General features: G+C 55.7%; 1 protein-coding gene across 5 annotated transcripts in view; it reads right to left on the bottom strand.

Moving 5' to 3' along the window:
* Positions 1-24,949, bottom strand: part of CACNA1C (calcium voltage-gated channel subunit alpha1 C) — a 475,349-nt gene that overhangs the window by 102,285 nt on the left and 348,115 nt on the right. For all 5 annotated transcript variants that reach the window (XM_061206079.1, XM_061206075.1, XM_061206078.1 and 2 more), the window contains exons 11-12: positions 10,330-10,420; positions 4,162-4,188 (exon numbers count right to left, since the gene is read on the bottom strand). In XM_061206079.1, the coding sequence (XP_061062062.1) occupies positions 4,162-4,188; positions 10,330-10,420 (118 nt within the window). The remainder of the gene's footprint in view (positions 1-4,161; positions 4,189-10,329; positions 10,421-24,949) is intronic.

The raw sequence follows: 24,949 nt of genomic DNA, 5'->3' as shown, positions 1-24,949 counted from the left end.
GACCCCGAGGGTGCCGTGCGCCAGGCGGGCTTAGTAGAGGTGCCCCAGGGGCACGTAGAAGGGCATCCCAGCCCACTGTGGGGTGCCAGCCAGCCTCCCCAGAGGACACGATGCTCCGTTTCCTGTAGGTCAGTATCTTTACTGTGTGACTCCGGCTTCTCCACTGAGATCACAGGGTCCTGAGGGGAAGGGGTTGCGTCCTGTCCTTTGTGATGGGCTCACAGCCCACCACTGTGGTCCTACACAGTAGGACCACTGGGCCGGCAGGCAGGTAGGGCAGCAGAGACAAACTTTACACACACCTACTCACTCCGCGTTGTGGACGAGGCTTAGGACCCCGCGGATGGGGTCGGGGTGAGGAGGGGGCAGTGCTCCTAAAGGAGTTTGCTTGGCACAGAATTTTGGACAAGCATCTAGAACAGGAGACAGCACCCAAATGGTGGACACTTGGGGCTCTTTCCAGTGGCCAGAGCTGAGAACAAGCAACCCAGAAAATCCTTACATTTAACTATTTTATACAAAAGTAACCAAAAAATGGGCTATGAGCGACTGGGGCAAATTTGGGCATGTGCCTTATTGCTTACGGGATGGCAGAGGTAAAGGGACCTCAGAGGCACATTTCTCTGAAGACGGGCGAGATAGGGCTCCCAACCTCAGACCCCCGAGGGGTTCACTTCAGACCGCTGTGACGTCCAGATCCAAGCCCCAACATGTCATCTGACTAATCCCTTCAAGCTGCAGAAGGCGTTCAGAATCATTTGTTCTGTAACTGTTTAAGTCCTATTCTGAGCCCCAAATGTTGCAAAGTTCCTTATTCCTCAAAGTAGAGACTTGGCTTACCAAGGGAATACCCTAATATTGCCCTAATATTATAAAAGTCCCTTAATTTGCCTAAATTTCCCTAAAACCTCTGCTCTAATATTTCCTTTAAAGACCCTGTGACTTTGTATCACTGTCTTGCAAATGCAATAGGCCAGTTTGAGGCTCAAATTCTGTTATTTGTCATTGTTAAGCTGAGAAAATGATCGAGAATACTTTGTGTGTGTGGTTTTTTTTTAACTCAAATTTTAGATTCTTTTCTGGAGTAAAAGAGGCTCTTCACTGTTTACGAGGTTACTTCTGAGTTGCATAAATTCTCTTTCCGTTTCCCCTGTGTTACTGTGTTTTTCTCCTGCGCCTCCCATAGCTGTGTCAGCTGCCGCAATCAGACAGACAGAAGGGGTCAGGACACTGTTCCTGCGTCTGCAGCGGACAGAGGTTGCTCAGGGTCGACCTTGGTGATTTCGATGGCATTTTCAATCCATTGCCAGCCTTTGTTATTCCCTAAACAGACACCACTGGACTGTAAGGTGTAGATGAGGCAGCTGCCACCTGACCCTGTGGGGTCGCACTGTCCAGTGTGGTAGCCACTGGCCACCTGTGGCTACTGCACACATGAAACGTGGCCAGTCCAAACTGGGCGTGCAGTGAGTGTAAATGACACACGGGATTTCAAAGATTTCATAGAAAAATTAATATAAAATATGTCATTCATTTTTTATATTAATTACATATTGAAATGATGTTTTAGACGCACTGGCTTAAATAAACTATATTAAGATGAATTTCACCTGTTCCTTTTCACTTTTTTAACACGGCTACTAGAAAGTTTTACAAAGGGTGTAAGTGTCCGGCATTGTGTTTCTATTCAACAGCTGTGCCCCGGAGCGGCCCCCGACCCCTCGCTGCAGCCCCTAGACACACAGCTGGGGAGAAACAGCTTCGGATCCCTGGGCAGGACTTCACCACATGGTGCAGAGCCCGGGTCCTGGGCGTGGGTCCTGACTTCGCCAAGCGTGAGCCACGTGGCCCCGGGCCTCTTTCAGCCTCAGTTTCCTCCTCTGAAAGTGGGTTTACTGATGGTGCCAACTGACTAGTAATAAGCCTTTTGGGAACGAATACAGAATCTTCTCTGTGTATTTCTGTTGTATCTTGAGTAGTAGCTGCAGGGGGAGGAGCCCTTCCCAGAGGGGGATCTGGTACCAGCAGGTTGAGCCACGTCTCAAAACCGAGCAGAGTCCAGGGGTCCACGTGGACCCCCGTGCCCCCTCTTCTTCGAGAGCACAGCTTACACCCTAGAGCACTGGATACAGAACGCCCCCTGTCTCCTGGGTCATCTCATGCTGGAGCGAGTCCAGGCAAGTCTGTGATTTCTCTTCCACCCCCCAGAGCACGTTTGTTCATTCATTCACTCATGCATTCATTTGTTCATTTATGAGTCACCCATTTTCATGTAATGAGAATGATGTTTTGGAAATATTTTCAAATGTATTTTTATAGCCCTTTACTCTCTCCCTGCATGGGGGCTTTGGAACTGCCAGAAGCACAAAGTGCTTTCTCAGCTTTGGCTGTAAAACAGAACTTTCATTTCAGTCTGCGTCAAGCCTAATGTCATTCTGGGGCAGGACAATCCATTCGTCCCTTCACTTAGTATTTATTAAGTCCCCACTAAGTACCAGCCGCTTCTCCAGATGCTGGAGAGAAAGCAGTAAGATCCGAGCGTTACGGAGACAAAGGATTTTCTACATTTCTTGAGCTCTCTCTCCCGTAACAAGAGCTGGACCTGGGAGACTTGACCCTAGGTTTTTTTATGTGAAGGAGGTCTTAGCTTCAGAGGAAGTGGAAGGGGAGAAAGCCTGCGTTTTCCAGCCCCAGCGGAACATGGGAGCAGAAGGTGACAGCAGGAGAGGAGAGGGTCCCACACCAGCATCCTCATTTAATTCTCTGGCCGAGCGCCAAGATCTAGAAACAGCCAGATAGTCACGGGGAGGCCAGGACATCAGGGCTGAAGGTGCCTCTCCTGGGTGTAGCGCGGGGTCTGCGGGGCCCTGGGGGACGCCAGCCTTCGGCCTAGAGCTCTACCCAGGCAGGCACAGAGCGGGATGGGCGGCCGGCGCGTAGGTGAGCGCCTGGTTCCCGCAGCCTGTCCACGGAGGGCCTGGAGGTGTCCATGGGCTCAAAGAGCCTGGGGGCCAGAGACCAGAGGCAACGATTTCAAGACCAGAGGCAAACATGGGGCTCACGGACGCCGTGGGTGGAGGCCCAACCAGATGGACTTGTGGCCCCTCGGCAGGCCTGGTTCAGAGGAACAAGCAGGGGTCTCGGGGTGGACCGCAGGACCAGTCCTCACTGAGGCCTGGGTACTTCCGGGGTCTTGAAGTCCCGGCCCTGCTTCTCCACCCTGGAGAGGAGCAGGGCAGAGGAAAGAAGAGAACTGAACATTTAGCTTAAGGGACAGTTTAAAATGCAGCCCTGGGCTACACTGCTCGGCTGGACTAAAATTTAATGTTATTTACGCTCCTGCTACACAGGAGGTGAGGCTGGGGAAGCAGGATTAGATCAATAATGAAACTTAAACACAGTATTTTTTGGCTCGCACAGGCTTTGTGGGAGTGAATTCCCACCGCTACTCACATCTCTGTCCATCCAGCGCACAGGGGGACAGCCTGCTACCAGCCGGGCGCCCGGCTCGGCTCCCTGCAAATAGCACCTCGGAGGCTCAAGGAGCCTATTGCAGACACGGGAACCCGCGTGGGGAGAGCGGTGACAGAGGTCTGAGCAAAGCGCCAGGGGGAGGGAGGGGAGTCTGCAGAAAGTGTGGCGATGCGGGACCAGCGAGGTTCTTAACAGGAGCCCGAGCACTCTGGGGGGAGGCTCGGGGACACGGCGATTCGGGTGGAAGGAGGGCTCCACGCAAAAGCCTGGATGTGCGAGAGGATGGGGGACGTTTGGGAACGGCGGGATGTGCAGGCGGCGAGGCTGGAGGGGCAGACAGGGTGAGGACGGGGCCCCGAGGAAGGTTCTGAAGCAGCACCATCAGAACCCACGTGCCCTCACCTTCCATAAACACGGCCGAGAACAGCAGCAAGTGGCCACGTGGCACTTATTTCAACCGGACTTCATCTTATAAGGGAGGGGGACACAGCATCTCACAACCTCCTAGGGCCAGTGCCACCAAAATCACTAACTCGCCAAACCCCAAGCCCGGAGCCACTCGCCGGGTCTGATCCACGAGCCTCTTCCTGAGAGCCGTGCAGAAGGAAAGCAGACCCTCCGCAGGCCCTCCCTCAGCCCCCAGCCGGGGGTGTCCCCAGCCCAGCAGGAAAGGAGCATCTCACTCACCTGAACTTCGACTTGGAGATCCTGTGCCTGAAAGGGAAAGAGGAGACGTTACCAAACGACACACACGTTTCCCTCTTTTCTCAGACCTCCCCGGGTGACCACAAGGGCGCTGGATGGAGCAGCTTCAGAGAGGCAGCCCTGCGGTCAGCACGTCCTGGTGTCTGTGTGTTTGAAGGGGAGACCGAGGGCTGGCCCAGCCCACAAACCTATGAATCTAGCATCTTCTAAGTGGAGACGTGGCCCCCGGAGAGGGTGCCATGTTCTCAGACCGTCAGCTGGGGTCGGGCAGCGGGTTGGGGGCCATGCCCTGAGAACAGTCGTGGAGGACAGGAGCCCCTCCTGCAGACGCGGCCCTCGGACATTGCAGGCAGCAACAGGCTGGCAGAGGCCCAGCGCTGTCTGAACAGGAGCCCGACCCCATCACGACGTGGCCTGAGTGTGGAGCCTGGGCCCAAGGAAACAGTCCGGGGCTCAGCACAAACCCTGGATGCTGGCAGTGCTCTGCAGCCCTAAAGACCTGGGACTTGTGGACAGAAGCACCGGTGGGTGGGCTGGTGGCTGACTCGAGGGGCATCTCGGGGGAAGAGGGGGACACTGAAAGGTGGAAACTTCCAGGAGGCCCTGCGGCCCGTGGGAGGCTGGATGGAGCCGGGCTGGGGGCAGAGATCATGCAGGCACTTGAGATGGCCCGGCGGAAGGCCACATGTCGGGAAGGCCCTGGTGTCTGGGGAGTGAGCGCTGGCAGGGCCGCGGGTGGGAGACCGTGCTCGGATGGGCAGGCAGGTGCGGAGCGCCGGTCAGAGATGAAGAGGGGACAAAATCCGCCTGTCCCAGCTCAGCACAGAGTGAGCTCTGCTGCGAAGCAAGAAAACAGCCCCTCTTGCTATTTTTCATTAAAAAAAATAAACCAGACGATGTGACAGGTGGCAGAGTCATCGTGCGTGAGCTGATTATGTCTCTGGGGCACTGAGAACCAGAGCCAAGAGCCTCTACTGCTCCGAACCGCCAGCTGATAACCTTTCCCACCCAAAGACGCTGGTGACGGCTGCAGGGTTTTAATCACATGTTACACGGCATGTGGGCAGAGGCCGGGGCCACGGGTGGCATCTTACTTAGGGCCACAGTTTAATGGAAAAACAAATGTCTTCCAGCTACGCTTGGATGGTGGGGAGCCGGGGGTTCCCTCCTCTAGCCCAGCCAGGCTTGCTGGACAGATGACCCCTCGCTGAGGGACATGAGCTAGCATGGCCCGGTCATCAGCCTGGCAGCTCTGCCACAGGGCCTGGCCCTGCCCCGCCTTCTCTCGGAGAGTTCCAGAGGCCTCTTGGGGGCCCTTCAGTACAGACCACACGCCCTCCCTGTAAGTCTGCCTCTCAGTCCGGTGGGTCGTCAGCAAAAGTGGGTTCTTAAGAAGTCCCGTGTGGGGCACTGAGGTCTGAGTGTCTACGTCTCCCAAGCAGGGACTCTGGGACGCGGTGCAGGAAGACCAGGGCTCCTGTTGGGGATGACGTCCTGGGTAAGCGTGGTCACTGGCTGTGGCTCCTTCCTGGGTGTTCTGGAACGTTCTGAGGCGGAGAAAATGGAGTGGGACTTTCTCTCCCCCGTGGTTACGTGTCCTGATGCGCGAGCCTGGACGCCACACTGAAGCCTGATTGCTGTTGCCGCTCTCAGGTTGGGAGCATCATTCCAGGCTCGCTGGGTCCAAAGCACTCACCCCCTCCAAGCTCTGTATTACTGGAGCACCCCAGGTAAGAAGGGGGGTCCTCAGAGGGCACGTGTCTGGAGACAAAGGAAAGCCCAGGTATGGGAGAGCGGAGGGCCTCACACTCCCCATGTAAGAGGGGTCAGTGCACTTCGTGGAACCAGAGGCACCCGGTCTCCGCAGCCTTCGTGTCCTGGGAGGTGACCACCAGCTCAGGGTTTGGAGAGCTGGTCATGCCGCCGGTGGGCAGGGGAGCCGGGAGCCTGCGGGCGCCATGTCCGCCCCCCCAGCCCTGCGTTCCGGCCGGGTGGCAGGTGCTGCCCCCTGGATCCCAGCGAGTCCACAGACACCAGGGGGCCCGGCTGCTCCAGACCCCGCTGGGGACCAGCCTGCTTAGAAGGCGTCCGGGCTCCCCTTAGTTACTGCTCTACAAGGTAGGATTTCCTCCCCGTGTTTTCCGTGGATTCCTGAAGAGCAGCAGGTGCAGAAAGTGGTAACTCGCATGTAAGGCCACGAGTGCAGCCCTGCTGGGTGGACCTGACGCTTGTCCAGCCCAGCTGCCTCTTTCCCTCAGGCCTCCACAACAAACCTCCCAGGAAACCGCGGTTGTCTTTGCTGATGTGAAGGTTTAAAACGGGAGACACGCCTGGAACTCCCTCTGCTTCACTCAGTTACTCAGTTTGCATTTGTCATTATTGGACAAATATTTGAACTTCTTGAGCTACTTGTATGTTTAGCCTTTCCGCTTCTTAAGAGTCGTAAGCCCGTATGTTTGCTCCCTGCCGTGTGACACAGCGATTCCCCGAATCCTCCCGATTCGCCCTAACATCGGTCGGATGGCGCTGCAGCCACCATCTAGGCTGACGCACGTCTGAGGCGATGTCCTCGACTCCACGCACGGCTGGTGCAGCCAGAGGGGCCGGACCCTGGACCCCGTCACAGTGCACCTCTTGGGGACCCACTAGCTTGAATATCCTGTGCTATCCGGGGACCCCCAGCTCACTTCTGTGACGAGATGCACGTCCATCGGTATCATCGACCCTCTGCGTCGGATCCTGTTTCTGACTCTACCTTCTTTATAGAACTGTGTGCTTTGAGATTAAAGGGACCTCACACACACCAGCTGGATTGGGGTCTGCCATTTTACAAGGTGCAGGCTGCCTCACTCACGGGGCCTCTCCTGCGGAAGCCGCAGACACAGAACAGGTGCAGGGGGTCCCCACAGGCGGTTCCCAGGCCTCTCTAGGAGCCAAGAGCACAGGAGCCAAACGGGCAGCCGCCCCGCACGTCCCAGGGGGCGAGCCTGAGGTTGCCGCCCGGGCCCAGATCTGGGACTCCTGGTCCGTGGCTCTCTTCCCTCCTTCGGTCCGTCCCAGAGTACCGGGCACTTCTTTCTGTGGAAGTCTGTGTCTCCCTCTCTGACGCCAGCTGTGCCCTAGTCTCAGGCAATGTTGTCCCGTAAGTGCTGGTCTCCTTCATGGGCTTCTCATCTTGAAGACGGTCCTGCCTCCGCTCTGAGGAAAGGCGAGGCCCAGCAGCTCCGGGGCCACTGCCATTTCCCCGTCCACGGCCTCACGTCTGGAGGGAGGGTCCCCTGCGGCCCGTTCCCGCCCCGCCTGCCCCGACGCTCCAGCTCCTGCAATTAGGACACACAGAGAACGCATCCCTTTTCCACCTCCGCACGTGACCCTGGCCTGAGCCGCATCAGCATCACCCCCAGAGCTGCTACGGCAGCCGCTTCTCTCGAGTGCCCGCCGCTCGGGGCCTCTCGCTCCCACACAGACTCTTCCTAACGTCCGAGGATCCTCAAGGATGGAAAGCTCACCAAACCAACCAGCTATGTTCAATGATTTCTCATGGTCTTGTGACAAAGACCAAGGCCATCAAGGGTCTACCCGGCCCTGCTCCGTCTCCAGCCCCGCCCCTTCCCACTCAGGCCTGCCCTGGACGCGTCTGCCTTCTCTCCCTCATCCCCCCAGCGGCCTCGGAACCCACTGTTGCCTCTGACTGGAAGATCCTTCCTTCCTCCGTCCCCCTCCAGTTCTCAGCTCAAACTTTCCTTCTTCAAAGAAGCTTTTCCTAACCTGCCAGTCTAACACGTCTCTCCATTACTAACCCTGCATTACAGTCACTCCGCCTTCTCAACGCTTTTCCCAACTTACAGTGACGGCTCAGTGTCACTTTCACACCAGATTGTGAGCTCCAGGGAGACGGTGTCACCTTGCTCTCGGGCTCCGTGTCACCGCGGCCCAGCACCGAGTGGGCTTGCTGCCTGATGAGGGTATGAACGGAGAGCTTGGGCTTGATGTTCCTCTTCCGGTGGCCTCCGGGCTTGTGCTTGTCTGTTCCCCTGGCACCTTTTCATCTGTGCCTTGTTCTTTTCCTTCTGCGTGCCGGTTTCCCAGCCTTCAGCCCTGGCCTTCTGCCCCCGTGCACAACCCCGGTGCCACGTAACCGCATTCATCGTTTCTACGCTGGTGTCTCCAGCACGTGGTCCAGCGTGGAGTCCCGGCCTCCACACCCTGCAGCCCCGCTGGTGACTTCAGTCTGTACTGCTTCTGTCTTCAGACTTGAAGGATAGCGCCTTCCTCTCACCACCTCCCCTGCCCGCCTGCCCCCTCCCCAGCAAAACATCGCTTTGCGGTCCCTGTCTGTCTGCCCTGCCCCCTCGGAACCACCTTCAGCCAGGCCTCATCCCGCTGCATGGGCTGTTCGTTCTCCGCCTCAGAAATGCTAGCCTCTCCCTGGTTGTCACAGCCTGAGCCTCAGCCCCCGCCCGTTCACGCTGCTTCCCCACCAGGAACGCTGGCGGTCTTCTCCCATCGTTGTCTGGGGCGGGGCGGGGAAAGACGGTAGTTTGTTAAGGACATACTGCCATCCCGGCACTGTGACAAGGCCCTTTATCCGCACAAAGTAGGTGCATAAATTCGGATATTCGTGGGGAGTGCTGCCCATTTCCACCGAGCCCTGGATGCCTGCAGAGCACGTCCTCCAGATGCTCCCTCCCTCTGTGGGAACAGGCTTGTCCTTCCAACAGGGCCTCGAGCTCCCAAAACACACCCTCTCCAGTGACTGTGAGCGCCAGCGCCCCGGCCTCTCCGGGTCTGTCACGTGGGCCCAGAGCCAGAGGGCGGCGTCCTCGTCACCTTCCCTCCCACCCTTTGGGGACCTGCCATCCACCTTCGCTAGCGTGGCCGCCCGGGGCCAACGTCCAGAATCCCGAGTGTTTGCTTGTATGGTTCCAGTAGGAGGGAAGAGGGAAAGGCTCAGCCCCTTGCTTCAGAATGTAATTAGCGCTGTATTTTAGCAACATTTTGACAATAACAGCTTCCCAACAATGCTGGGAATCAACAGTGCAGACTCCCCGGTGCCACCGTCAGGGGGAGGGATGGTGAGGCCCATGTGCCCTGGAAACGGTCTGCTCCTGCCCACCCGCCCCCTCGCTCGGAGGCTGGCCCGGCTCAGGTTAGATGCACCCAAACCTTCTCAAAAGGCCCAGATACGGAGGCATTTCGGCGGGGAGAGGTGAGCTAGGAGCCGTTCCGCCGATGGAGCGACTCAGACACCCAGCCACCTCGGGGCCGGTCCTCCTCCGAGCCCTCTGTCCGCCGTCCCTTTTAGTTTCTGGGGTGAGTCTTGCATCTCCCAGGCACCAGGACAAGCAGCTCCCACTTCCCACAGTGGAGTCTGGAAGCTGCAGGAGGCCTCACGCTCAAGGTCAGCCTGACCCCTAAAGGAACATGGCTTCAATCTGTGCACTCTGCTTTTTCAGACACTGGGAATGAAACCAGCAGTTTGCTCATTTTTAGCAGTTAAACCATTTTCCCTTCATTTCTTGGTGGGGGGACACCTCCCAGGGACCGCTGGTGTCTGGTTTTAAGACGGAGCTAAGATGGATGGATGATGGTGATAACCCACGTGGGCTGTCCCTCCGAACACCTGGCCCAGTCCTGGGCTCCAGTCAGCTCGGTAAGCCAGGGGCTGGGGCTTGTGTTGGGGAGGCTCGCTGGGCCGGCACAGGTGCACTTTTATTAGCTGAGTCTGCACTTCAGACACCTGTGCTCCCTTCACTGGGTGGATAACTCAGAGCTGCAGGTAAGACCCACATCTCCCAGTGTATTTTCTTGCCTGTCTGCTTTTCTTCCAGGTCACATTTATCAGAAATGAAAGGGTGCTTAGCAGGACCCAGGGAACCTAACAAAGCTGCTCTGGTGAAAGGGGGTGAGGGGCTGGGAAGAAACAGACTTCAAAGCCCCCCAACACACACACACACACACACACACACACACACACACACACTTCTCTGATGGGATGGAAAGGGGCTCAAAATCCAAAAGTCAGACCCCTGCCTGGGAAGCGCAGGATTGCAGAGCAGCTCCCAGCCAGGGCCACACTGCCCCCAGGGCTCCCCTCCCCACCCAGGACTCGGTTTCCCTGCCCGCTCCCGCCCCCCTGCGCCTACTCACGCCAGCCTGGCCCCGCAGCTCTCTCCCTCGATGTCACCTCCAGCCACGTTTTCGGTGTTGACAGACTCGGTCTCACTGGTGGGCATGCTCACTGCAGGGTCGGGTCGAAGGGATGCAGAGCAAGGCGTGGAGGGAAGAGGGGAGAGAAGGGTTAGTCTGCAGCCCCCCAGCCGGGAGGGGAGGCCCTGGCAGCACCCGGCCAGGCCCCATGTCCTCGACTGACACGCCCGCTGCTTGTCTAGGGTGACCCTTGACACCCAGGACACTGTAAGTAGGACAGTGGGAGGAGACGCCTGGGAACACCGACCCGAGTCCCTCCTCTACCCTCGACCCCATGCCCTCGGACAAGCTGCGCGTGCTTTCCCATTTGCGTCTGCTCCTTGCCATAAAAAGAAAAGCTTTCATGACAGTATTTTATTTTTCTTATTTCTTTCCAACCCCCCTCCCCATTCTAAGGGGCCTCATCCCCACACTTAGGGCCCAGCCTGTCTGTGGAAAGGGCTTCTCTAGGGGGTGAGCCACTTGATGGATTTGGAGGAGGGTCTGTCCCTTGTCCTGAGTCCTGCACGCTGGGTCCTGAGGCGATTCCGTCTAGGACAGAGCCTGAAGTTGAGCTCAAAGGGAACAGCCATTTCCAGCATCGCACGCAGGACTCAGGTCAGCACTGCAGACACAGGAATGAGGCGCCTCCGTGTGGGACCCACCAAACTACTGAGATGAGATGTGGCCTGAAGACAGACGGCAAGAAAACCACCTCCCCACGGCATCCAGATGTTCCCAGCTCCACAGGCCAAGCTGGGACACAAACCGTCCAAGTCCACTATGGCCGACCCGCCCAGCCCATCCCCAGGCTCTTCCTGAGCTGGCAGGGGCTGGATTTCCAGGGCAGCCAGAGCTTTCTAGCTTGCAGCCCAGTTTGGTGGCTTAGAAGAAGCCATTTCTTTTATTATTATCTTTTATTCCAAATAAAAGTTTATCTCAGAAAAAGAATTCTTCTCCTCCTTTTTCATCTTCTATGGCTCTTTTAACACGACACACAAGGAGTTCCTTATTTTTCCCGCCGTTGTCCTTTAGAATGGCCGTCACATCCTCGGTCATGACTCAGCCCTGCTTGCAGGGCAGCAGCCCTCATCTGGCGGGCAGGTCAGGAGCCCTTAGTGGCCACAGAACCTGCATGAGTGAGGGTGTGGCATCCGGTGACGTGGGACCAGTGACAAGTGCCCCTGGGGCTGCCACAGCCCAGGAACTGATCACGCTGTACGGATAATTCTACTGGTTGTACGGATGCTGCTGGACATGGGACGTCCCCGGTTTCTTTTCTTTTGGATGAAGTCAAGTCGGGCAGGTGTGAGAGACTCATTCTGAGAATGTGGGAGACACAGCCGGAAAGCCCACGACTTCCCACACGCTTGACTGTCCTGTGTCCACCCTCGACTCCTTTTCCATAAACTTGGGTGAAAACAAATCCAGACATCATTTCAAGGAAGCTTGGTGCTGGATGGACTTTGGACATTGGCCAGCTTTCTTGTCACAGGACAGGGAAGTGAGGTCCAGGGAAGGGCCAGGTGCCCGGGTCACACAGTGGTTGGGGGCTCGGACTGGATCACAGGTGTCTTGGGCCCCCGCCCCGTGCTCACCTTGATGGCCCCCGGGCTACACCCCAGACGAGATGGGATTCCTACAGCCGAGCAGGCTCTGGGGGCATCACAGGTGCATGGGGAGCAGCCAGAGAGTGGTGCTGGATTTCACAGCGTTCACAGCTGGCACCTTCAGCGACCTTAACCTTGGCCGGCACTCTTCAAAGGAAAGGCCCCAACGGGGCTCAGCCGCTGCTGGTTGTCACGTCTGCTGACTTTATACATTTGAAGGGACAACAAGGTGGTGGCTCCAGGTGGGACAGGCTATCCTCCCCTTGCACACATGCACACGCACGCACGCGCACGCACACCAGGAGAAGCACGCTCCCGCCCTGCCCCGTGGGCACCCGCACATAATTTACACGCACAGGGGCGTGGGGGACGTCACAATGGGTTTCTGGGGGGCGATTAAACCAAGCAAACTCCCCTTCCTTCTGATCAAGCAAGCCCGCCAGGCGCTTCCTTTCACAGACAAGACGTCTCAGAGTCGAAAACCAGGAGTAAGACGTGGACAGAGCTCAGGGTCAGCCTCAGGCAAAGAAAGAAACAGGGGACTTGGCGACCACACAGGACGTCCTGCTAACCTCCAAAAACAAACTAAGAGATAGTAAAAATTGATAAATCAAAACAGGTAAGAACACAGAACAAAATAGGACCCAAACCCCAAATCACGTGAATTAACAACACAAAACAAACAATGGATCCTGGGGAGAAGGGGTCACTCCTGCAGAAACATCTACACTGGCAGGTGGGTACTGATTTTGAGGAGACGGATACCCAGGAGGGTCCCAACTCATCCCTACTTGTTAGTGGGAATCCCGAAGATTTGGTCATGAGAGGAAAGGGTCAGGCTTGTTTTTACCCCATGTAAAGAGCCATCTCCGAAACACACGTGTCTTCACAATACAAAGCTTGAAACAACATGGATGGACCTGGAGGGTATTATGCTCAGCGAAATAAGTCAGAGAAAGACAAATACCATATGACATCACCTATATGTGGAATCTAAAAAATAGAGCAAACTAGTGACTATGACAAAAAAAGAAGCAGACTCACAGATATAGAGAACAAACTAGTAGTTACCAGTGGGGAGAGGGGAGGGAGGAGAGGGGAGATAGGGGTAGGGGGTTAATAGGTACAAACTACTATGTATAAAATAAATAAGCTACAAGGATATACTGTACAGCACAGGGAATATAGCCAGTACTTTATAATAACTTTAAATGGAATATAGTCTATACAAATATTGAATCTCTATATTGTACACCTGAAACTAATATGATATTGTAAAGCAACTATACTTTAATAAAAAAAGAAAACAGTTTAAAACAATGCTTCGCACACCAAACCAAAAACAAAAACAACCAACACAAAGCTTGGAATAAACAGAAACTTTACAACCAGTAGCATTATTTGTTCACTTCTCAAAATTCCTATATGAAAACAGTGCTGAAGAGTTAAAGAGCTGAAATGGATGACTTAGCAAATTTCCCTTCTAGAAAAAGATACATGTCAGTTTAAAATGACAAGGGTCACTCAGGTGAGCGTCTCATCGTGAGGGGTCTTTTATTTGGCGGTGGGAGGGGTAACGGACTGCCAGCCTCCAAGTCTGTCTGTCCACACAGACGCCTGAGGGGACAGCCCTGGCTGGCGGGGGCCCAGGTCATTGACCTGCTACACAGAAGCTCATCCAGCTTTTGGCTTTGGTATCCATACTGTCCCATCTTGTTTGACTTCAGAAATAGCTATGTGATCACTTTAAAAATAATAGAAAGAGCTTGATAAAAACACGGCCTTTCCCTCTATAACTGAACTTGACCAGGCCTGGTGAGTCATGTGGGCACAGATGGCAGCCGCCCGCGTGGAACGTGGTCGTAAGAGCCTCCAATCATGCCCTTGATGGTGGGCAGGAGTCTCTCGGGAGCTGCTCTTTGGGGTCAAGGTGTGGATTTAAAGGTTCCTTGCTTTAAATCATGGTTTACATCCACATATTAGTTCCTATTAATTTGTGATAGTTTATCCCACAAGCACCTGATGGGGTGAAGATGGTCCGTGTTTCTATTTCTAAGGGGTTAGACAGAGGCCAGCCGACTCGTTTAGGGACTTGTTACCCTAGAGATCACCTTGGGTTCATCTTGGAAACTGAGGGTCCAGGACAGCCGAGGCTGGGATTGCTAATGCTGGGCCCTATTCTCGGGGAGGTGGCAAGCCTGAGTCTCCCACTGGCCACTCAGATGACCGGTGGGTTGGAAACTGAGGCAGAAAGACGGCAGAGAATCCAGGGGCCAGGGCGCACCCTTCCTGTAAAGAACGGCCTCTGAGGAATGAAATGTGCTGTTGAGTGGACTCAGGAAGGATGCTGAGGGGAGGCTAGTTTCCTGACTTTCTAACTTCACCGTTACCAGGGATTGTGGATCAAATGTGGGTCTCCAGGCTGTCCTGTCCTTTGGCTTCTGCTGAGCAGATTCGAAAGAAAATGAGATTTCCGTGGAAGAGTAATTAACAGCTGCCACTGCAGGTGGTGGAAACATAATTACATTTTTAGGAACATCAGTGAGCTGTACGGACTCCATCTTGCCAAGAACGGATTCTCTCCCCAAACTTCCACTCTTGGGGGCAACTTGCTTGAACGGCGCTTAGTAGGACCACGTTTCTGCATCTCAAGGGAGGTGGGGAGAGGGAAGGGAGATGACAGCAGTTGTGTGGGTCCTGGGGGGTTGGTTTTCATAAGCCACTTCCACCACAGGATAATCTCAGACTGGAAACTGCATGAACCATGCTGGGAGTGCACGGGACCCAAGTGGTCGTGGAGACCGGTGTCCTCAGGAGCACTGGGGTTCGCGAGCCCCCCGCGGGTTTACTCACTACACCTGGGGGCCCCCTGTCACACCAGCTGCCGCCCTACCCTCTGCCTCAGACCTTTCTGTGCATCGGGACTGACAGGACGGCCTCAGGGAAAACCTCCAGGTGAGAGATCGAGGGGCGGACGTGGGCGGAGGTGGGTAGGCCTGCGAGTCTGGAGCCTTCCGTCTCCGTGCCAGCCTGACTTTGTCCGTGGGCCGGGGCGGCAGGAGCAGCCGGCCTCTCCTGGGACTGGCTGAGAGCAGCGCCCAGCACTGAGCTGGGAGCCTCACCATCGGGTGGAGGAATCCTCCAGGCGGCTCTTGGTGGAAGAGGCCTGGGGGCTCAGGGCCAGGCATCCCAGGGGTGTCAGGAGCCGGAGGAGCTGAGGGTATTTCTCAGCCAACCTGAACTTGCATTTCTCCAGGGCCGGCCCAACTGCCAATCCTGGGCGGGCCCGACGGCAGGATCTAGTCGCCAGCCTCCTACGAACTCAGAGATGGAGCCAGAGAACTGACTTGGCCGCTTACCTGGCCGGACACCCGTTTTATCGTCTTTTTTGCATACGAGTGGCCTGATCAGTATTCTTTTTCCGAAAGTACTAATCCAAGTTATGGTTAACACGCAAAAGGAGTCCTAACTTCCTGCCTCGCTGACTCCAACCTGGAATCCCCAACCCCCGTAATCGGGCTCCATCCTGCCTGTTAGGGCCACATGTGTCCCCTCAAAATTCACAGGTTGAAATCCTGACCCCTGGAACCCCAGCGTGTGGCTGTGTTTGGAGCTGGGAGGGACTTTAAAGAGGTGACTGAATTAAAACGCCATCACAAGGGTGGACCCTAATCCCTTATGACTGGTGCCCTTATCAGAAGAAGAAATCTGGACACAGGCATGCACGGCGGGAAGATGGTGAGGATACACCCGGGGGTGCGGGGAAGAGGCCGTCTACATGCCAAGGACAGGGGTCCGGAGCCGTCTCCCCTCAGGGCCTCAGAAGGAACCAGCCCTGCCGACACCTCGATCTCAGGCTTCCAGCCTCCAGAGCCGTGAGAAAATGAAATGTCTGCTGTTCACGCCACCCGGTCCGTGGTACTTGGTTACGGCGGCCCTCGCTGATGCACACACTATCCCCCCGCATCCCTGTGCCCATGATTTCTGCAGAACTCCCCCCAAGGTGGGGCTGCCCACCTCACGGCCCTGGAATGGGCCACCTTCATCCCAGCCTCTGGGCTTTGCTATGAGGCCCCGTCCATCTCCCCTTCACCTATCCCAGGGGTTGGGGAGCTGCGGCCCTCGGGCCAGACCCAGACGGCCACTACTTTTGTAAATGACATTTCGCTGGAGCAGGACCGTGTCGCTGGCGGGTGTCACCTACGGCTGCCTTCCCTCGGCCCGCGAGCCTTTTGGAGGGCGTGGGTACTCCCCCCGCCTGAACATTTCCCCCATTCCAGTAGGGGGGCCTCCAGGACCTGCTGCTCCCGAGTCCCCTCTCTGAGCCCCCCAGAACTCTGGGGTCTGTGGGAATTTTCAGTAACAACCTGTATGTGAGCCCTAGTCCCAGCCCTCCCAGCCGGTATGTCTGGGTGAGTTATTTAACCCTCCTGAGCCCAGGTTTCCTCGTCTGCAAAACAAAAGACAACGGTACTATTTGTGTCAAGGGCTTCCGAGAAGGGTTAAATGAAATAATATTTGTGAAGTAACTCTGTAAAATGGAAAGTGCTATAAATATTTGCTAATATTACCAACGAATTTTCATTTGTTTTTCTTCTAGTTTGCTCTTATTTCACATGTATTTCACATGTGTCTCCCTGACACAATTATAGCTTTCTCGAGGCCAGAGACTTTACATTAGAACTCTCTGGACTCCTTTCCAGGTCCTAGTGGTACTGGCTGTGGAATTACGGTAGACACTTGGCGTCTTCGTGGGGTTTCAGGGCTGCTCTGACGTGCTGGGTGGCTTTGGGGTTTGCCCTTCAGCTGCTCCTTCACCCAGTGCCCGGGAGGCTGACCTTTGCAAAGGGCCTGTGGGAGGCGCCAGCAGGACAGTGTCGTCAAGGCCCGTTTGGGGCTGTCACCCTTGGCGCCTGCATCTTTATGAGCCTCTCCTTAAATTGCCCAGTTCTCAAGCCTCTGTTTGCTGTCAGGACGTGACCCACACACCTCTGGGTGCAGGCAAGGTGAACAGGATGAACCCATTGACAGGGAGAGGTCATCCCCAGAGCTGAAGTTCGTTGCCCAGGTGAGAGCTGGTGGAGCAGAGACCAGCTGGCCTCGAGCCCAGGGCCTTCCCGGCTCCATCAGGCAGCCTCTGGAACAGCTTTGCTCAAATAAGCCTGCAGGCTGAGCTCCTGGGAGCACCGGTGAGGAAGGACATCGCCACAGGAATGGCTTGAGCCCCGTGGCAGGACGGGGGAACGTTCTGGGTGTGGTTGCTGCCCAGGGAGACTCTTGGGAGGAACTGTGTCACATTTCCTCTGGTTTCCTTTTCTCCTGCAGAAAGAATAACTTGGAGTCTTCTCTGCAGTTGGGGAGATCCAGCCCACGGCCACTGGTGGTCTGAGGCTGCTGGGTGAAGGAGCTCTCTCCATGTGTCTCTGCCCGACTCAGGCTCTCAGGAACCTCCCTGGCACCCAGGTCTAGGAAACGCCAACACTAGTCCTAGCCATGGCCTTGCCACGGGGTACCTCCGAACCCTCGGCAAGGCACGTGATGGTTTGGGGGCCTCATTTTCTTCATCTCTCTCATGAATAAACTGAACTACAGGATGAGTTGAAGGTCTCTTCTAAGGGAAAGAAAGAGATGGAGCAGGAGAGGAAAAGCAGATCGTAGAGAAAAGCGGAAAGAGGTGGGGAGAGAGAAAGCAAGATAGTGCCCAGCCGCGGGGCCCATCTGGGTTGAAGGTCACGTCGCCCCCAGAGCCTCCTCTGCAGAGTCCTGCCCGCCCGGGGCCCGGCAGGGCTGCCTCCATAGAAGCAATTAAAACCTGGTTGATTTTAAGCCATCGGAAAGTAAATCTAAAACAGGATTAAATATTAAGAAGCCTAACAAAGTGGCCTTATTAAAAAGGCACAGTATAAGCTCGATGTGCCATCATAATAATTAGTTTTATTGCCATAAACCAGAGGAGGCAGAAACGCCCGCCCTTGGTCTGCAGCCACCATCCGGAGAAGGAAGCCAGGTCGCTGTGCTCCCAGCAGGCCATAAGCATCCAGCGCCCCCAAGCAGAAAACCTCTCTCCACCATCATGGCGCCAACGAGTTGGGCCACCTCAGCTATGATGGGGGTGCCGGGGAGGGCTGCAGCTGCACCAGACGAAGGTCTGCACTTGGTACACGTCCCCCCTTCCTTTCCCACCTGGCCCACCTTCGTCGGGGGTGACGGGGCTGCGTGGAGCATTCTCAGGCCCCTGGGACTCTGGGGAAACGGGAGGGGCTGGACACCCACAAGGGAAACAGCTCTCTGCCACCACTGGGGCTGAGACAGGATCTTCCAGACCTGGGTGATGGTGGCCCTTCCGTGCAGGATTCCTCTGGAAACCCAACTGTTTTAGGCACAAAACTTTTAGGTTGGAGATGGCATTGTTCTAGATCACAAGGCCAGGTTTAGCGGAGGGTCACCCGTGCGGTGTCACATGCAAGGGACAGAGAATGGCTGTGTCCCCAATCCCCCTCCGGCCCAGCCCAGTGGTGTCTGCCAGTCACCCCTTCATTTTAGGGCCTTGAATTCTCTCGTCCCGGACGCATGAGAGGAACGCCAGTCATTTCTACCTGCAGGATCGTAATAACAGCTCGGTTTTCCACCACTCGCTGCTTGCCAGCGACTCCCCTGACACATGACATGTATCATCTGACTCAAGCCTCAGAACAGCCCTGTGAGAGATTACATGTCCCCATTACATGTTCCCATTTCATAGATCAGGAAACTGAGGCTTAGAGAATGAAGCCACTTATTCAAAGTGAGCAGAGCATCTCATGAGATCCGGGATTCAGACCCCAGCTATATTGGATGAATCCATAAAGCCCTTTCCCAATCAGGAGAGAGGACGGGGCCTGTGGATGTGCTGGGATCACTGGGAGGGGGAGGAGGGCAGAGACTGCGGCGAGGGTCCTGGGAGAAGCCACACACTTTATAATCCTGCCCAGGGCGCAGCTGGGTAGGAGCCTGGGCTCTGGAGTCAGGGGGCCTGAGTTTGGATCCTGGCTCTGCCACTGTGGAGCTCTGTGACCTGGGGCCTGTTATCTCCCTCCTCAGCGGCTCAGTTTCCCCACTGAGGCCTACATGTGTTGCAGGGCTAGAGAGGGCAGGCCAGCCCTTCCTTTTTACAGTGGAGACCGTGAAGGTCCAGAGAGGTTCAGTGACTTGCCCAGGGTCACACAGCTAGCTGGTGCTGGAGGTCGGGTCCCCTTTCCACCAGCTGAAAGCCTACCCTTGGTCATCCCAGCCGAGCACGGGGTCATCCCAGCCCCCGCCCCAAAGGTCCACGTGTCACACTTGTGCCCTGTCCGTGCTGCTCGCAAGGGCCTGCGGGGCGTAGGATCCGCTCTCGCTTTCTCCTTCTCCTTGGGCTCCGTCTTCTCCTTCCCTGTTTTCTGCTGTTCAGGATACGTTTGGCTCGGGTCAGATTTCCCAAGGAGGCCCTACAGGGCGAGCGAGCAGTGCCGTCCTGATGAGGGCAGCACTTCTTCGGGAGGCCTCGGCCTTGCCTCTCCCCCGGCAGGAGAGCAAATTGTTGCCTAGCTTCCAGGCTGCCTCTGGGAATGGCGTTTTCCCTTCAGCTCCCGATCCCGCGGTGCCTCCCAGGTCCCACATCCCTGGAGGAGCTCAGGGCAGCGGTCAGAACACCCCCCGACTTGCCCCTTCGGCAGGAGGTCCTTTACTGTAACTGATCTCCCGCCTCTGCCTGTCGGGCGCTGGCGGCTGTCAGGTGACTCTGTGCCCTGGGGAGGACGCAGGCCCCGGTTCTCCCGCCACTTTAGTGGTCCACGGCTCATTCGAGACGGTCTCAGCGGCATGGCAGGACCCACTAGAACCCTGCTCTGGGCAAAGCCCTGGGGGCCGTGCTGCCCTCCTGCACCGGCCAGCCCGTCAGGACCACGTCCACGGGGGCGGCCGAGGTAAAGTTCCGGGACGGGGAAGGGCTGCGCCCACGTTCTATGAAGATGCCGGGAAGGTTTGGTTTAGATGAGGTGGTGAGGGGCCCTGGTCTCCGTCTCCAAACACAGGAAGTCTTTTCTGCCGGTTCAGCAGGTTGGTTCTACAAGGACCAAGGAAAGGGGTGGAGGGCGAAGAGTCTGCCTGCGCGTTGGAAACGTCCCCACGGCGGCCCGGCTGCCTTCAGGGACCAGGAGATGCCCACTCGCCTCGTCCCCTCGCTGCCTCCCGGATCCGGCCCTGCTCGAGGCCCTCCTTCTCCTGTGCCGACTCGGGAAGGCCCGCGGCCGGGGGACCCACGAGGGCCAGAGGGGACCCTGCCCCACAGCACACAAGCGAGGACAGCGGACGGGCTCACACGGGACGATGCCTCCGCTCCTTCCACTGAGCCGCCCTGCCCTCCAGATCCGCCCTCTGAGGCCTGAACCCCATCAAAGGCGTCATCTAAGTCTTAACCTTAGAACTCTTCCAGAGTTTCTCAGGAGACCTGGGCTTGCTGGAGAGGCTGACTGCTCTTCTTTAGAAGAGAGAGATGGTTTGAAACTGAGGGACCAGGGACCACCGTCTCCACAGCCACAGGCCCGGAGGCGCTGGCAGGACATGGGATGCCCACGTCAGAAATGACTTCAGGGGGGCTTCCCTGGTGGCGCAGTGGTTGAGAATCTGCCTGCTAATGCAGGGGACGCGGGTTCGGGCCCTGGTCTGGGAAGATCCCACATGCCGTGGAGCAACTAGGCCCGTGAGCCACAACTACTGAGCCTGCGCGTCTGGAGCCTGTGCTCCGCAACGAGAGAGGCCGCGATAGTGAGAGGCCCGCGCCGCGATGAAGAGTGGCCCCCGCTTGCCGCAACTGGAGAAAGCCCTCACACAGAAACGAAGACCCAACACAGCCAAGAATAAATATAAAAACAAACAAATAAATAAATAAATAAAAGCAAGTGCTTTTTAAAAAAAAAAAGAAATGACTTCAAATGGGGCCAACCTGGGTCGCCTGGGCCTTGCTGCCCCGACACCGCTCCCCTCAGGGTCCTGGCTCCTATGAGGCTCACGCTGTGGGCTCGGTGGCCCAGGAAACCCAGAGGGGAGGAAAGGACACAGAAGTTCTGGTTTTCAAACGGTGTCACGGGGCACCAGGGGGCGGGGGCAGAGTGGGACATGGAACAGGCTTATCATGCGAGAAGGGGTGTGTGTGGTCCACGAGGTGAGCAGGGGCAGGGGGCTGGCGGGGGGACTTGGGCAGATTCAAGCGGCTCTATTACTTCTGCTGATCGCATTGCAGGAGAAATCCTTTACTGATGGTTTGCAAAAGAGGTGTGAAGATAGGGCATTTGCCTGATCTGGGGAAGCAGAAAGGAGATGTGGCCTATTTTTTAGTCCCACGATACTGCGGGAGACCGAACCCCCGGCAGATGGGAGGTCAGCAGGGTGAGGACAGAGGGGCTGCAGGGCCGGCCGGGTGTGGGAGGAGACAGGAGACGGGCGGGGGGGGGGGACAGGATGAGGATGTGAGCAGGGAGAGCCTCTGGGATGCCTTCCAGCGCTGAGATTCTACCGCTGGACGCCTTCAAGGCAAAGATGACGTTTATCAGGATGCTGGCTCTGGGAAAGAAGAGCAGAGACCGGCGCGGAGAGGTCAGCTGCCGGGGGCGGGGAGAGGCCGTGCGAAGTCCTCACATGGTGGGCACTTTCCCCTTTGGCCGCCGGCTGCCCGGCCGAGAGGGAGAGAACCAGAGTCTGCAAAACGAGGACACTCTCTCCCTGGCCCAGCCCCCATGATGCTGGAGCACAGCACTCGAAGAAAGGCAGGGCCAGCGGGGGCTCAAGGATCTATAGAAAGCCGGGGTTATGTCAGCACCGCTTTCACATATTAGGGAACTAAGGCCCAGGGAAGGAAGGGTTTGTGCGAGGTCACAGAGCTCTGAGTAGGAGAGCTGAGCCCAGGAACCAGGTCCCCCGTCCCCCCACCCCCTTCCTGTCACCAGGTGTTTCGGGCGATAGGGGCTGCCTGGCAAAAGAGGAAGTGAGTGGTCTTCACAGCCAGACAGGCTTCGGTGTGGGACCAGGCTAAGCCTCCTACTGGCTGTCTCGTCTTGGGAAAATCATCTGAACCCCATCTTCCTCATCTAAAAAACCGAGACCATAATACCGATCTTGGAGGGTTAAGTGAGGATTAAAGGTAATACAGGTCAGAGGTGCTTCATCAGTAATAATCCTCTGTGTGCGCAATGCCCGGACGCTGGATGGATTTACTGGGGATGAAAAAGCAAAACGTGGGCCCAAGAGAAGGACCTCAGGACCACTTGTTTTGCATCTAAAAGGTCACCTGCAGTCTGAGTGCTGACTGGTGATGTGCATGTGTTCTCGGCCGCTCCCCACGGTGGGCTGCAGTTACCACGTTCCCTTTGGGGCATCACCTCCAAGGCTGTCAGTCCTTCATGAATATTCATGATGTCACTACTGTGTGCTAACAGTCACCTACCCTGACAGGGTCCCTGCCCTGGAAAGGCTTAACAGCTTGTGAGAAGACAATTTGTAAAAACTGTGATTACTCATGAAAAAAACATTTAAGCATGACTGGACAAAAGAGAGCTGCACTAACCCCCCCTTTGGTGCCCCTTTAATTCTCCTTTTGAACCCTAAACTGAAGCCAGGACCCACCAGAGACTGTGTTCTGTCCTCTCCACCTGTTCTCTGCCATGCCAGAGAGGCTGTGACCACACCTGGCCACCATGCTGGTCCACCGAGCCTTACGCTGGATGCTTCTGTTTGGTCAAGATGAAATCTCATGGGCCGTGGACCCTTTGGGGATGGCACTGCTACAGAGGTCTGTAGCTCATTTGGAAAGAATTTTTCTTCTCTGAACCAGTGACACTAGTAGCAGAGTGATATGCGGCCTCATTTCCAGTTTGGTTTTAAATAGATTTGGGGCTAAACATATTTTTTAATATGCAACAATCGGGTTAGTCTAATGACAAATGTCATCCCCTACCACTGCCAGAGAAGCACGCCACTTCCATTAGGAGTAATGCTTCCTGGCCAGATTAAGGCATGGAAAATAACTTTTGGTCATCAACAATTCCCTTCAGTTTCACTGATCTGATTAAACTTAGCAACAGAAAGAGGAATTTACAAATTAGATGCTGTTCTCTATTTATTACCAAAATGGCTGCTTTCCACTCCGTCCAGGAGCTACAGTTGAGATCGCATTAAGTCTCAGCTGGTGATAACAGTTAGCCCATAAATCTCCATCTCTGCCAGTGAATGAAATGAGCGTTCCGCGAAGACCACATAATGGATGAAATCAAACCCCTGTCCCTTGGAAGGGAGTTGACCTTTTCAAGCCTTAAATGTATTCAGCTTTCCGGTCCTAAAGAAGCAGCTGGGAAGTTATTCTGGGTCCTCTCCTAACCCTTTCCCGACTGCTGTGCGTAGCTGGCTAGCTGACCTCCCTGAGAGAAAAATAAAATAAGGATACTTCTGGCAAGTCTCTGGATGTATTTGAAGAAGAACGGGGAGAAGAGGTGAGTATGTGAAGAACATCGAGGAATAGTCCGTTTTCTCCCAGAAGTCAGAGAGAAGTGTTGACAGCCAAGAAACGGAAGATGAAAAATTAATTTGTGTGTCTGATTCATTATGTAGCCTCTGCGGGACCAGGTCTGGTCCTGTCTGGTTTTAGCCTGACATGGTCACAAGGCAGGTCCAGGTCATCTGTTCCCAATGGCAGAATTTCAAAGACTTCCAGGCCAGGACCCCAGTTTTCTCCATTAATTTCCACCCTTTGCCTACCAGTATTCACTGACGGCCTATCTGCCAGGTTCCGGATAGTGGTGGGGATGCAAAGCTTCCCTCCCTTTCCAGGTGCACAACCCAACCCAGCAGGGCATAAGATGGATGAATAGGTACAACAGGTCACGTACATCAGTGCCGTGACGCAGGTGTGGGATAGGAATTGTGGGAGCAAAAAGGAGGGGCGTGAGCGCGGGAGGGAAGAAGGGGAGGGGTGCCCGAGGAGGGCTGGGAGCAGGGCGGGTCCTAAGGCAGATGGCGGAGCTGGGCTCTCCAGGCAGGAGCGCAGGGTGGACCAGGCGCTGGGAGGGTCTTCAGAAGGAGTAGCTCGCTTCCAGGGTTCAGGGGATCCTGCAGGAGACCCAGAGCAAAAGCTAATGTGCGTCAACTTCCAACTATAGACACAAAAGCCAGAGCTGGAAGGGGTCTCTGCAGCTGTCTGATCCGACCCCTCCTTTTACAAACAGGGAAACCGAGAGAGGCAAACTGCCCATCGGCTACTGGGCAGGGCCTGGAAGTCAGGTGGCCTGTCATTCTCAGGCCCCTACTCTGTCTACAAAAACACAGCACGATTGTGCAGACCGGAAACCCTGGCTCCAGGTAGGAGAGAAGGATGAGGGCCATTCACCTCCTACTGCTGTGCTCACAACTCTTCTAATCAAGGGGTGACTTAACGAATTGATAGAATCCATCCATTAAGGGATTATGGAAATTATAATTCATGGAAATGATTTTATACCATCTAAGAGGCTCAAGAAGAAGCTCTAGGGGCTTCCCTGGTGGCCCAGTGGTTGAGAATCTGCCTGCCAATGTAGGGGACACGGGTTCGCGCCCTGGTCTGGGAAGATCCCACGTGCCGCGGAGCAACTAGGCCCGTGAGCCACAACCACTGAGCCTGCGCGTCTGGAGCCTGTGCTCCGCAACGAGAGAGGCCGCGATAGAGAGAGGCCCGCGTGCCGCGATGAAGAGTGGCCCCCGCTTGCCGCAACTGGAGAAAGCCCTCGCACAGAAACGAAGACCCAACACAGCGAAAAATAAATAAATTAATTAATTAAAAACAACAACAACAAGAAAAAACTTAACTATAGTAACATTAAAAAAAAAAAAAAAAAGAAGCAGCTCTACAAGTCTCACTGAAGCTTGGGGCCTTCTTGGTGAAAACCTAGGATGCTCTGCCTGACGGTCAGCGACCAACCAGCTCAGCT

The sequence above is a fragment of the Eubalaena glacialis genome, chromosome 11 (genome assembly GCF_028564815.1).
Source record: "Eubalaena glacialis isolate mEubGla1 chromosome 11, mEubGla1.1.hap2.+ XY, whole genome shotgun sequence".
In the NCBI taxonomy this organism is placed as follows: Eukaryota; Metazoa; Chordata; class Mammalia; order Artiodactyla; family Balaenidae; genus Eubalaena; species Eubalaena glacialis.
This window is presented reverse-complemented; position numbering and strand designations above follow the sequence as displayed.